The sequence below is a fragment of the Haemaphysalis longicornis genome, unplaced genomic scaffold (genome assembly GCF_048455015.1).
Source record: "Haemaphysalis longicornis isolate Haplotype H1 unplaced genomic scaffold, Haemaphysalis longicornis Haplotype H1 scaffold_796, whole genome shotgun sequence".
Lineage (NCBI taxonomy): Eukaryota > Metazoa > Arthropoda > Arachnida > Ixodida > Ixodidae > Haemaphysalis > Haemaphysalis longicornis.
In genome coordinates, this window is record NW_027526443.1 from 22,618 (window position 1) to 37,020 (window position 14,403).

General features: G+C 47.0%; 1 protein-coding gene across 2 annotated transcripts; it reads left to right on the forward strand.

Moving 5' to 3' along the window:
- The first annotated feature begins 259 nt into the window (after nt 1-259).
- LOC144148154 (uncharacterized) lies at nt 260-14,403 on the forward strand. Of its 2 annotated transcripts, XM_077679736.1 has the most exons (4): nt 260-429; nt 1,167-1,304; nt 10,622-10,717; nt 11,505-14,403. In XM_077679736.1, the coding sequence occupies exons 1-4, from the start codon at nt 325-327 to the stop codon at nt 11,523-11,525; spliced, it is 360 nt and encodes a 119-aa protein (XP_077535862.1). In that variant the 5' UTR covers nt 260-324; the 3' UTR covers nt 11,526-14,403. The 2 variants fall into 2 exon arrangements, with proteins under 2 accessions (XP_077535862.1, XP_077535863.1); XM_077679737.1 differs by lacking the exon at nt 10,622-10,717.

Here is a 14,403-nt window from a genome sequence, read left to right on the forward strand (position 1 = left end):
AATTTTATTTAAATTTCAAGTTTTATTGAATACATTGGGTATTTAAGTCTGACCAATCCGCTTACTTTTTGTTTACTACAAAGAGGGGTGCACCGTGCCATGACCACCATGACCGTGCACACCTGCCCTTCAGGAGAGGAATTAACCAACCTTTTGGCCGGGTGAGGAGCATCGCTAGGCGGATGTGACGTCACGTTTGCTCGCAGCGCTCCCGCGCGGTATGTTTACATTTTTCCGAGTGCTGCCTACACGGCGTACGTGCCGTAGCGATTCAAGTAGTCGCGTTCGATTTATGCGGTCGACGCAAGAATTCATAAACTGGCGATGGTTGTCGCCCTGTCAGTCGTCGTTCAGCAGCTCCAGCGTCTTCTGGCACTACAGCTTTGCAGTTATCTGTGGGCGTTCAACTGTCCACCATCGGCCGACCAGGTGAGTGTTTTTTGGCGGGTTTGCAATCAGTTCGCATATCTCCTACTGCAAAGCTTGCTTTCTGCTCGCGGCAGTTATATTAGCGACGTTTACGAAATTCTTAACGGCGCGTTCTCACCGTCTTGCATTATTGTCGCTGTTTATGCTGCTCTGTTCGCGTCTGTCGGCGATCGCGAGCTGTTAACGGTTTGTTGCACGGCGCGGAAACTCGCTCGCATTGCAAACCCGTCTCGCCCATGACGTTTCCTTGTCTCTTTAATGTGGCGTCATTAACATCACTTGTTTTCCTCGACGCTTTTTCTAGACAACGTGCCTTGTGCTAATCGATCTTAATATTGTAACGAAAATGAACTTGCAGTACGATCTGTTGGTGAAGTTAGGAGCGTGACAGGACCCTGTTGGCAAGGTTTTCGTGTGTGCGTGTGGTTCGTGAGGGCGTTGTAACACGCTACTTTAGCCTGTTGCACTCGTTGCTGCATCCAGCACTTTTGCTGCCAGGAGTGCCTGACAAGGGATGCTTACTTCGTTATGTGTTTTCATCTTTAATAGTGGGCCCAATCGGCGTTCAATAACCGATGGAAATTCAGCGGGAACGACCCGGATAACGCAGGGCGGGCAAGAGCACTGCTTGTGTGGTCTTCGCTTTCGTTTGCCCTTTTTTTAGTCATCCTAGATTGTTTATTTACTACTGCCTCAACGGTGCTTCATTCCTCATGTTCCGTTTCTTTCTCTTGCAGCATCTCCTGACTGCAGTCACGGTGCCCCTAGCCTGCCTGCAGCACTCATCCTTCCATTCTAGTGGGGGCTGCCATTCTAGTGCAGGCCACTTGTCACAACCAAACGGGTTCCCGACTTTTCCTGGCTTCTATTTGATGGTATACTTTAGATCCACCAGTGCGTTCTCACTCCGTGTACATTTCAAGCGAGGGTTTACAGTAACACGGTAGTGGATAGCCATGAAGACAGCAGCGTGTGTACTAAAAATCAAGTTTAGTTATTTATGCCAATGTCAAAAAACCAACCTGGTCTATGCATCCATTCCAGCCTGACATTTTCAAATACAAGTCTTTCAGTAACTAGTGAAACAATGAAGAGGTAGGGATAGCTCATGCACTGCTTAATTACTACCTTCATTTTTTTACTGTTGAAAATTTATGGATGATGCCACCTAGTGAAGTCCCACCAGAAATTGTTACTATATGCACTACCGATATATCACAATCTATGAGGTGGGCTGGCGTGACCTTCGTGCAAAGAGCACCGTACGTGGTTTCCGTCACGACAAAGTTTGCACTGTAGTCTTGGGCGTGTAATGGGTTATGGCTGACCACAGGGCCGTTTACAGTGCTTTCCAGCTTCCAGTGGAGGCAGGAACATAAATTACGTGGTCGGCCAGGGCACAGTACATGGTGTTAGTCAACACCATAGATATGCCGTGCCTCGGATGCCTGCGTCATATATATATATTTTTTAATTTTACTTTTGAGTTTTGTGTAAGCAAGGATGTATCTAGTGCCCCTATGCTGTCTATCCTTGGTTTTTGTAAACACTAAGTAATATCGCACGGTAGCTTTATTCATCGTAATGAGATTTCTCAGGTGCCAGATTGCTCAGATCTCACATGGTTTCCTATGGCTGCAGGGATGTACAATGTCTTGGGTTCGATTCTTGGCTGCCGGGGCTGCATTGAATTTATAAAGCCAAAAAAATTAACCTTCTGTACACGATGTCTTGGTTTACGCTAAAGATCCTTGAGTGAGAGGTCTAACACACTGCCCTGTGCCTCATAGTGCGAAGTGACCTCAGTTTACTCGATTATGATGCAATTACTTAATGCCTTCTCATGTAAACTCTTGAGTGCAAACGGGAGAAGGTGCACCTACCTCGCCTTGAGCTGTTAGGCTAAGTTGCCTTTTTCGCACGACATCTAAGCTGTGTGAGAAAGCCATACAGGGCTAAGAATGTTGTAAGAAATGCCTCTTACGTGAGGCAGCTCATACATAATGTTTAAAAAAAGCGTGTCACATTATTTTGCAGTGCGCTCTTTAAACGTTTTACACCCCTCCTACCGCCCTGCTTTTATTGTTAATAAAGGCACTTTGCATATGTAGACATAGGAAAATGAAGCAGAAAGACATATAGATATTTTCAGCTGCACAGTGTCGCAGGCTATGCACCTGACGCAATGCTGTTTGTTCATCACGGTTTGCACTGTGCTTTGAAACAGTTTGTTACCAGGGTCCAAAGATTCACTTGGCTATTTCATGTCAGGAATGACACAAAGGGATCACCTGTAGAAGCAATGCCCATCTTATTCTTGTCCTTTTGTAATTTATGAGAGCTGCTGCAGCCAAGCATTCTATCGTATATTTATGAACTAAAAAATACATGGAAAAGGCAGTCTCTAAGCTGGAGGGAAACTATCAAGTAGCATATGCATTTAGTTTAAATAGTGGCGTGTTGCCCAACTGCTGGGCAACCGCATTAAGTTTATGTCGTGCTTGTGATTTGCTCAAGTATGTGAACTAGTCTTAGGCATTTACGTGTTGATAAAAGAATTCCGTGCTATCTTCATTCATTCACTGCAACTCGTTTGTGCTCATGGGGAGCATTCGGAATATGACCCTTAGCATGATAAAAATCAGAATACGCTTTACTCAGTTGGACTCAAGATATACCTGATCAGGACACGTCTACTCCTGAATGCTTAAATACCTGATCACATAAAAAATGGCCAACTTAACAAGCTGCAGGAAAAGAAGCAGCCCCATTCCTTCACCATAAAATAAAAAGAAGACAAGAAGAAACTATTTTACATTTGCAAAAGGTCCAGGCGAGGCTGTTGTTTCTTACGCTTTCAAGAATACATTAACACTGTTGTTGTTTTACAATATAAAGTGAATTTTCCTTACACTACTTCCTCGACTTCAGTTGTTTTCCTTTCTGGGTGACCTATGAGACCAAAGGTGCAATGTAATTAACAGTATGGCTATGTTGGTTGTAAACATGATACAAGAGGAGCACAAAAATATGCATGGCAAAACTCAGGACTTTTGTTGTGATGTTTTTCATTTATAGTTAATTTTGTTTTGTCCTATGGCACAATGCAATTTTGAAACCAGCGTTCCTGAGAAACCTGTTGAGCACAATTTTTCATACTAGGCAACATTACATGCAATGGCTGCACAACACTTTTTGTCTGAATATAAATGTGGCTAAAAGATGTCTGTTATTTTGAAGCAGGCAGTTTTCATTGCCAGTCAGACAAAATGGGGCCAGATGCCATCTGTGCAGAACCGCATGTGACCGCACCATGGGAGGAGGAGGACAAACATTTTATTGAGCCTTTAAAGGCCCCTTAGGGGACGTGGTGACCGGCGTGCCGGTGTCCGCAGCAGCCCTCGCCGTGACCACCCGTTGGGTAGACAGGTCGGAGCTGCCCAGTGCCTCAGCCCAGTGCCCACCGTCTGCTAAGAGAGGATAGGGGTTGTGGGGACAGTTCCAAAGAAGATGGTCCAGTGTTTCCACTGCTCCACAGGCCGTGCAGTTGGTGGAGGGGTAGACGGAAGGATAAATACGGTGGAGGTGGTGGCGACATGGGAGGGTATGGGTTTGCACCAGTCGCCATAGCCGTTCTTCCCTGTTGGATAAATCCGGGTGTGCGGGGGGGAGCTGGCGGCGTGAGAGGCGGTAATGTGCCGTAATGTCTTGGAAGGTCAAGAGACTGTCCCGAGCTGATAGGGCTCCGTGAAAGGGTTCGAGGCTAGGGCCTGCTCGGACGGTGAGCTCTCGAGCGGCCCTATGTGCTGCCTCATTTCCCCTCACGCCCATGTGGGCCGGAGTCCAGATCAGTTTTATTTGTATGGTAGGAGGATTTTTGAAGAGAATTCCGAGCGCCAGGGGCGAGATCATGCCTCTGGCATAATTTCGAATGGCCGTTTTCGAATCCGAGATGATAGTGATAGGGGGCGGCCTATGTGTAAGGGCTAGCGCGATAGGTGACCGGTAAAAAGCGCAAAGGCTCATGGGTACGTTGTCTGCTCCAGCCACTTCCGGTTCGAGATCTCGCCTGGCCTCCCGTACGCCGGCGGCTTTCACGCGCGTGTGTGCGTGTTGTTTATTTGTCAGAGTGCTAACCTTTCAGAGAAGCCCCGAGTAGAATTCATTGTTGTTACACATTAAAGGGGCCCTGAAAGGCATTTTGAGCACACTAAATGAAGTAGCGCAATCGTTAGATAGGGTCGTCAACATCATCTGTGCCAAGTATTACTCTTTTACGCGCAGCGGAAAGCTCACACTTTTGTTGCAAAGTTTGTCGCTTTTTTCTCACCCTTCCCTTCGTGTTTTTGGACGCCGCCATCTTCACATGTCTACATCATCGATTCCCATATGTTCGTCATGAGCTAGACATCCTGCTATTGGGCGGCTTTTTCACGCACTTCCGGCAAAGAGATGAGTCGTCTGCTCAGCATCGGCTCGCCCGCTGATCTGCCAGCGGAGTGCCGGAGTGTTGGACATTTTACGACAAACGAAACAAGTGTAAACAAACGCTTAACCGTTTGTATTGAATGCAACACGGCCATAGCACGACATGGATTTCATACCTGCCAGGTTTTCCGAATTTTCCGGGAGACTCCCGAATTTTCATGGTTTTGTACGATTGTACGACCGAAACAAAAATCTCCCGAAAATGCACCCGTCTTCGGCTTAATCCTTTTCCCAGTATGGCCCCAATGCGCCGGAGGTATACCTGACAATCCAACCCGACACCATTTGGCATCGTTATCAGTGAAGTGCTTAAAAAGTGTAGTCGGCCATGTGCAGGCGGTGAACCTGTTCGTCCCATTGTTAGTTTACTGTTTATAGAAACGCAGCGCCGCCGCAACTTTCATTTAAGCACGAGCACGACCATTCTGAAGGTTTAGCAAGTCTCCAGTGGTGTAGCTTGTTAGTTTACACGAAACAACAAAACAGTTCAGTTCCTGCTGTTTTGTATTGCGCTTGCAGTATGTACTATTTCCAGGACTTTCTGAAAAGGGCGGCGTTAGCAATGTCGAACATTTAAGTGGTGTACCTTGTTGGTAGTTTGGGCGAAGCAACAGTTCATTTCTTGCTATCTTGTAAGTAAATAAAAAATGTGTGTAAAGTTACCCATTCTGTTGTTGCCCCCCCCCCTCCGGTAAGATCTCCCTAATGCCATCCCGGCCAAATCTGGCAGGTATGGGATTTTATGTTACATGAGTACGTACCATAAAGAAAGCCCCGTGACACTTATTTGGTGCAATCGCAGAGAACGCCCTGAGCCGAATGCCAGGGTTTGACGCGTACATTTTATTCAACTTCAAAACAATCCAGAGATGCGTTTCGAACGAACGCAACGTCACAACATGCGTTGCAAGTCTGAACCGCGATTGACAGACGATGGGTTGCCTCCTCCTGCCCGTCGTAAATTCGGCACTCACCTCACACCCGGTTCGCGTGGACGAACAGCAAGTCACAACTCTGGCGCGCAAGCGAGAAGGCTTTTAGCCAGGCACACTACACATACCCCATGCTAGGTTGAGTCGTACGTCGTTCGAGAAAGATAATCCAGACCATGGGAAGCACTATCCACCCGCAGAAGTACAATGTCGCATTTCATCGCGAAACGAACGCGTCCACAACACACAGGAGGCGATGCACACACACACACAGCTTCGGCCACTGCATTGGCTTAGCTGCAAGCTTCGTTCGGACAATCAGCGATGCTACGACGATACAGAGCTGCGTGAGGACGACGTGCTAACCAATTCACGTATTTAAAAACACAGGGGCAAAGAACTAGGTTAATCGGAAGCAAAAAATATGTCCTCCATTACAATGCCTGAAATATACTGGCTAGTGTGCCGAGGGCGGGCTCAAAGGCGGGCGCCGGCAGCGATGTACGCGGCCGGCTGCAGCTTGGGGCGCTGCCGTGCGGGAGTGTGCGCGTTCGTTCGGCCCGAGCAGATCGCGTGGTTACCTCCGAGCTGCGGCGCAGACGGCAGCGGCAGAACTTTCCATTCCCGCTTGCGACGAAAGCGAGCGAATGCGACGGAAATTCTGTCGCGTGACGAAAATTTGTCCCGACCATTCGACAAAAACGATCGTCGCGCGACAAAGCGACGGAATTCCTGCCGCTTTCACTCGCTTTCGTCGCAAGTGCGAACGAGCCTTTATGCGCAATCACATAAAACAAGCTCTTGCTTATCGCCTGAGCATACGGTTTATATCTGACTACGTTACACTGTGCTTGCCAGTCACTAGGTTTGAAACGTACGCGCTCGGCGTGCAGCTTTGTAAACGCAAGCGGCCTCACATACGCACGCTATTTTGCTGCTAATAGAGTTTTAGTACAGCGTTTGTGGCCTTTGCATACGCTAAACGCTAAATTTTTGCATCCCGCTACGTAAACACTGCGAGGGGAGTTTTAGTAGAGCGGTAGAGCGTATAATCAGTTTTGCGTAGCGACACACTAATGCATACGGCGCCATCTGTCAAATGTTTTCCGAAATGTCTCGCCGGCTCATCTGCTATCGGAGTGCCGGAGTGTTTGGAGATTTTACGACTATTCAAACAAGTGCAAACATACGCTTTCCCGTCAGTGTTGAATGCAACACATGGGTGCAGCTTGTCAGAACACGGGTTCTCGCTGATCGAGTGCGGCGTTGGTTTGCTCTGCGCCTTCCCGTTCATCGCCGCTGATAAAGCGATCCAATCCGGCGCGTTTTGTGCACGGGTTCTGTGTCGGTTTAAAATGTCCTTTTTCACATGCCGCCGGTAGTAGGAATTACAACCGCCGCAAAATAACACCCGGCACCAGCGGGGTCACATCTGAGACCGCGCTTTTTGGATAAACAGTGCGCGGTGCACCAAAGGGAACGAGCGCACGATTCTCCCCGCGCGGCTGCGAATTCGCCGCCGATACCAACGGCAGCTACGTACACCGCGAAAGGGCAAGGCCAGGCCGCACACATGCGGTCAGGTCCTTCGTTCACTTTTCCAGCCTTTAGAGGAGTGTCCATGGGGGCAACAAAGATGAAAAAGCCGAAAGAGCTGGCCCGTAGCAGACGGCAGTCTGTGGGAGCGCAATAGCGGAAGTTCGTCACCGCTGAGGAGCGGAGCATCATGGGAGGGGAGGCCAACAGCGAAGAAACAGTTGAAAGGAGGAGGAAATACGGCGCGACGATAATGCGCGGTTTTTGATTTACGATTTCTCAGCTAATACTGATCGCTTTAACAAAATTCTTGCAGGAGGAGATTACTAATACATTGCTTTATTTGGTTACATGTACATCCATGCATCGGCGGAAGGCATTTCAGGACCCCTTTAAATGTGCGATGCATGAGCGTTTTTTTTTTTTCAGTGGAAACAGATAAACAACAAGCACAAGCGCGCGTGAAAGCCGTTGGCGTATGGGAGGCGAGGAGAGCTCTCGAACCGGAAGTAACAGAACTCCGCGGGAGCAGACAATGCACCCATGAGCATTTGCGCTTTTTACCGGTCACCTATTGCCGCCTCAGCGGGTCAGTTGGTGCGGTCTGTTAGGGATTTAAGAGGAGGAGTGTTGGGATGGTTGATTACTACTGCGACAGCGTATGCATCCTGCCATCGATAGCAAGCTGCGTCCACGTAAACCGTAGTGGGGTGGACGGGGTATTTCTCTGTAAGTGCTTGTGCTCGTAGTTCCCTACGCTGCTTGTTGAAAACAGGGTGATATTGCGCGGTAAAGGGTGGATAGTGAGGGAGCCATGAATGTCGGCTGGTACCGGGAGCCTGTCATCACAGAGGATAGGGGCTTTAAGGTTAAGAGTAACAAGGAGAGTGTGACCGGTGGGGGTGGATGAGAGCCTATTTAGCTTACCGATAAGGTGGGCTTCAATGAGTTCCTCCGCAGTATTGTAAATGCCAAGTTTCTCGAGTCTGGCAGTGGTAGTGCTCTGAGGGATTTGTAGCGCCGTTTTTTATGTCTTCGAATGAGGCAGTTGACTTTAGAGAGTTCGGTACGTGAGGGCAAGAGATATGGGAGGGAGTAAGTGAGAAGGCTGAGCCCAAATGCCTGTATCAGCCGGATACGCTCCGTTTCTTTGAGCCCCTTGTTGCGGGCAGCAATCCTGCGGATGAAGCCGATCGTCTGATTCACCGGAGAATTCAGCTGTGCTAGGTACTTGATGTTTGCGCAATTGCGCTGTATGCAGAGCCTAAGCATTTTCAGGACTTCCACTTGGGGAACATCCCTACCATCAATCCGGACCTCAATGGTGGGTGTCTGGGCTGGGTTGCCGGTTGATTTGGCGTGGAGGATTAAAAGCTCAGATTTTTCAGGTGAGCATCCAAGCCCAACTTGCACGGCGGCGGTAACTAAGTCAGCTCCCTGTTAGAGAACCTCCTCGATCTGAAAGTCGCTTCCTCTGGTGGTCCACAGCGTAATATTATCGGCGTATATGCTGCGGAGTAAGCGAGGGATCGCGGCGAGCTTACTGGGAAGGTGGATTAGGGCAATGTTAAATAGGAGTGGGGATAATACTGCGCCTTGAGGCGTGCCAATGGTTGGGAAATGGATAGTGTCGGATTGTAGGTCACCGAGCTGAATAACAGCCGTGCGGTTCGAAAGGAAGTTATGGATATAGTTGTATGTGCGGCGACCCGGAGTGAAAGTGGCAATGTTACACAAAATAGCCTGGCGTGATACACGATCAAAGCTTTCTAAAGATCAAGTGCCAAAATGGCTCACTTATCTACCTTTGAAGGGGCAGCGACAATTCGGTGTTTTAATTGCAGGAGTACATCTTCGGTTTCCGCACCATGGGAAGTGCTGTCCAGTTTTTTGCAAATCGCTTGTTAGCCCTACGGGAACCGCAGCACGTGTAGTGAGTGCCATAATCTTTGTCTCAGCCTTATAAATTGACGTGAACCTTTTTCCTCCTTACTTAAAACAGATTTCCTTTTTTGTTGTTTGATCCTGTTTACAGTAAGCACTTTTTTGTAGAGAAAAGGAACTGCCACCTGAAGAAAACCACCTCTGCTTCAAAAATGCACTGATCAAGATTAGTATCATACTACAATGAGAACATATAAATGTTAAAATGTAAAAAATTAGCCATATACACAAATAACTAATGAAGTGTGCCGCTGCACAAATTGGTTTTCAATAGATAAACAAAGGAGTGCTTCAAAGAGAAAGGACAAGAAAAAGGGCAGGGGTGTTTTCTGGTCTGTTTCACTACAACCTAAAATGATGCTTTGGCTCTCGGGAAGATTAAGTACACTATTTATATAGTACTAGGAAGTGTCCAAGCAGCATTTCTGACTCGCCCCGTCTTTCTACGAGCATTACTGACAGTTTCTCTCTTGATGATCGAAGAAAGAAGTGAAACGCTCTGAAAGCATCAAATCTGCATTCGCACCATTCAGTTGCATGGTCTGGCTCATTAACAAGGAACCACACGACAAACAGACGTGCTCACACGTCAGCTCAGAGTTGCGTATCGAGAAATTCTGGGCGAGCTAGGGAAGCTTGCCAGGTCTTGCACTTAAATTTAACATCAGTAAAGCGTGCATTATGCGACAAACCAACGACGACAGAAATAGCTACCTTCGTACTGGGCAAGTGTTCGAACCACTGTGGCGTGTTAATGCCGCGATCAGAAAGTTGCCACGCCAGCTTGACAGCCCTGGCGCGAATCGTGTGTGTCAGTCCGGCCCACAATTGAAGACTTCCGCGTTATTACTGTGATTTGTGGCAGCCAGATTGGTGGGATCGGCCCATGGATGATCGGTCAGAAGCAGTGACAAGCAGCCATGTTGACCCTCCGAACGCTTGAAAGTACGTGTAAACATATAAAAAAGTGTTTCTGACTGCACCTAGATAATGCTATATCGGTGGTGGGTATAGCACTTCATAGGTTGTATTCACTGGTGTGGCCCACAAGTGGGCGACCCTGTGTGTGCACCGCCATGTATGTGCCGCAGCTTCTGTGATACGTCGGACTCCATGAGATTGCGGTAATGGACCTTTTTCTATTAGCAACCTGCACATGCGCGGGCTGGTAATCCGCCATTCTAGGCAGTCGTCTCGGGCAAAACAAACAAAAGGGTGCCCCCTCCACTTGTTGCTGGGGTAGCAGCTATGCTTTCTAGTGATGCACGTTTTTATTTCTTCTTTCTCGACAGCATGTGGTGAGTTGTGCGTGCACACAAAGGATTTCAAAGAAAAGGGGTGAAGACTTGAGGTTGACCACGGTACGAGCACATGGCTACCAGCAAGGGGTGAGCGGTGCAAGCATGGCACAACTCGGGAGATGGCATCACATGCACTGGATTCATTTAATATAAATATAGAATATAAATATAAATCGGCGTGTGCATAAAGCATTTCTTCGAAAGCAATATTTGGTTTTTGTTTTCAACTGTGCATTAAACGACACTTGTGTCAACATCGGCAGTCGCAGGCGACTGCGGCGTTGCCTCTGGCATGCCGTGTCGCTTTCGTTCATAGCCGCAGTTTCACTCTACAGTGATGCAAAGTTCTTGAGGGCAAGGAGAGCACCACCACGTAATTTGAGTGCAATTAATAGGTCTTCTCTTACTACTTAAGGCCGACAATCAGGTTGAAGTGGTGCAGACGATATGCACTGAGGTTTTCTTTTTTCTGCGAGGTGTGGGCACAATGCGCAGGCACAGACGTGGTGGTTTCCAGTGTTGTCGGGTGAAGAAATCTCCCTCTGAAATTTTCAGTGAATACCATCTATTGGGTTGCAGTCCAGTATTTCTGAAAGGTTCACTGCTATTGTGACAAATTTTTTAGAGCAGTCATGGTCGCTAAGATGGTAGTCATGAGAAGCTGAATCACTGTTCCAGAGGAGGCTGGAACAACTGCGCTATTGCTTTGCTTGTTCCCAGGCTTGGGCTGCGACATCAGTGTCCTGACAGCACCACACCTAGCTTGCTCATCCCAGAGCTTGCAGTCTCCTCCTGATGCATTTTTCTTGCTCTTCGCTCCGCCTCCTTTCCATCTTGAGGTTTGTGCTTAAATACTCTCATCATGTCTTTGCAGCACCTGCTGACTGGGCTCTAGCCTGTGCCTGCTGGTGAAGAGAAGTTTGCTGTGAGACAAGGGTCTTGACGAGCACGTAACTCCTGTTGTTAAAGTGAAGCTTTCAGGACCTCACTGATTGCATTCAATGTGTCTACATAATGCACTGCAGGAAAGCTAACTTTACACAGTGAGTTTCACAAAGCGATGAGGATGATAAGCAAAAGCACCTCAAGAAGAAACGCTTTCCATGGTCATAATGGAACCAGTGTCCCTTGCATTATGAAACCATTGTCTGTCAGACTGCGCCCTTCTGATATGGTCGAAGCAGTTTAGATTTTGGACTTTGACTCAAGTCGCAAGAGAGAGAGAGAATAAACTTTAATTAAATGCGCGAAATGCTTCAGAGAGGTGTCCTCATTCCAGGATGCCTTGAGCTCAAGCCGCGGTGACAGTCCTTTTGATCAGGCGCAGCTGACCTTCGAGGCCGGAGCTGGCCAGAAAGCTTCGAGTTAGAAAGGAACATCAGTTTTTGATCAAAAACTTTATTTTTACAGTTATGATGATAAGAATCGGGGGATGCATGTGGTTTTTCATTGAAACTGTAGATATGAAATTTGTTTCTGTGTAATACGACTCTATTCACATTTATTGGGATTTTTATGTTTGATTTTACAACAGCCTTTATAAAAAAACTGCTGGAGGGGCGCAGCTGACTAAAGTACCAGTTAACTGTGCACAAGTCAAGGAGTGCAATAATACTAGCATTATCATTCTATCTGGTCTGTAGCAGAAGTTACAGCCATCTGAAGTTTGGGCCTAGAAAATGGGAACCAGGAAAACTGGTGTTGCCGTCCTGGCCCAAACTTCAAACAGCTGTCACTTCTGCTACAGACCATATATAATGATAATGTTAGTCTTATGGCAGTCAGTCCTTGATCTGTGCACAGTTCACCGGTACCTTGTTCAGCTGCATCCCTCAAGCAGTTTTTTTACAAAGGCTATCAAAAAATCAAACATAAAAGCCAAATAAAGTTGAATATAGCTGTTTTACACAGAAGCAAACTTCATATCTACAATTTCAATAAAAAACCACATGCATCACCCAATTTTTATCGTCCTAACTGTAAAAACCATGTTTTTTTTTGTTTAAGACCAGGGTGCCCCCTTAGAAAAAAAAATTTGAGTTTTGGTAGACAGCCCGGTAAAAGACCTCCCAAAAGCAAAGATTGTGGTGTGTTTCCACCATACTACTCTAGGGTGCTGGTGGCAACTGCCCTGGATGAACTGCTTTTAAACTTTATTTCAGAAAATGAGTGAAGATCAATCCCCTTTTACGGTGGGGTGCTACATGAATGGTTCATTTTTAGCCACTAGATTCAAATGTCATGTCTTCATCCTCTCTAAGGGGTTTTGGCACCTCCCCTTAAGGGTGATTGACCTTGACTTGTGACAGCCACGCAGCACTTTTTTCATTTGTAACATCATGGCACTTCGCAGTCCCACTTCAAGTTTGTTTCCTCCTACTGTGTACTGTGGAGTACAGACTACTGGGTGGTAGTAGTGTCGCCAGCAAGCAGTCCTCTAGCTCCCACGTTGCTGCTCATCTATACCATCCAGCCACACGCCTGGTTGATAAGAAAGTACAGTGACTACTAAGACTCCCAACCCTTAATTTTGTCCATTTGCCGTATTCTTCGTCTCTGTTCAGCTGCGTGGGAAGGTTCAGCCGCAGCTGCTGTGCTCTTCTATTGCTCAGTCTCCTATCCAGAGAGTTCCTCTCTGTTACTTGTTCTGTCATGTGTTCATTAGTTGCTGTATTGCAAGGAAAAAAAACGTGCACGCTTTTGTCTTACGACAATAATGGCCTTTTTTTTTGACGTTTATTGAAATGTAAAAAAAAACACCCGGGGGCCTCTTGCTAGTGCATCGGATAATAATGGCTTTTTTTAACGTTTATTGAAGTGTAGACACCCAGCGGTCTCTTGCTAGTGCATCAGACCCCCTTAAGGGTAGTGATAAGTTAAGGTTCACGACGGGTATGGGTGGGAAATAGCAAGGGAAAAATAGTGGGTCGGTATATGAAATGCAGGAGAGTGTCCCACACTGCCTTCGCTAAATTAGGTGGGTAGGAGGGACGCAAGAGATCATTTAAGGAATTTGGTTGTAAGTTAGTGGGAAGGGTGTCTAGGAGAACCTGTCTTTCAGTTTAACTCAGTTTTCTCGTAAGGGATTCCTTGCTTGATTGTCATCTGAGCTTGGACGTTGCCTGTTTGAGCTATCACTTTTACTTGCATGCTGTTTGGACTTTTGATCGCAGTGGCTTTGAAACTTCGCCGCTTGATTTTGCTTGACGAAAGCTTCGCGTTCAACTGTCGTCGTCATTAGAATGTGAGGTGCACCATTTTTGTCTAATTTTGCATCTCGATGCACCGCTATCCAGATTCAAACTACTTCGACCATGTTGCAATGGTGTCACGGAATAGATGTTGGTTTCACACCGCGAGGGTCCTGATTTGTTTCTGACTGCAGGAAGCGTTTTTTTTTTTTCTGCACTTCTTTACCCACGATCATTATCATTGTCAGAGAAAGTTGGCTTTTCTGCAATGCCTTTTTGGCATGGCATATTCCACTGGTGAGACATAGAAAGTTTTGCTTTAAAATCAGGGTCTTCAAGCACGTTTGGTCCAGTGAGTAGCAATCTGCACGTATTTGTAACCATACAATACTGTGTTAGCACCCTTCGATCCTTCCTGTCTTGTGCCAGCAGTCTCGTCATCCAACACATGAAAGTGCCCTCGACTTTTGCCCGCACTTTTCACTTATGCCTGACCCAATAACTTTTGTTGATTTCCAGTGTTGCGCATGCCACATTTTCATTCAGGGTCACCTTGGGGCAGCTAAGCGCCTGCTTGTATTT

What these genes read in the sequence shown, in the direction of transcription:
- LOC144148154 (XM_077679736.1), top strand. Translation starts at nt 325, where the DNA reads ATGGTTGTCGCCCTGTCAGTCGTCGTTCAGCAGCTCCAGCGTCTTCTG. An exon ending in GTCCACCATCGGCCGACCAG is followed by an intron (nt 430 to 1,166) that starts GTGAGTGTTTTT and finishes TTTCTCTTGCAG; the next exon opens with CATCTCCTGACTGCAGTCAC. An exon ending in CACATGGCTACCAGCAAGGG is followed by an intron (nt 10,718 to 11,504) that starts GTGAGCGGTGCA and finishes ATGTCTTTGCAG; the next exon opens with CACCTGCTGACTGGGCTCTA.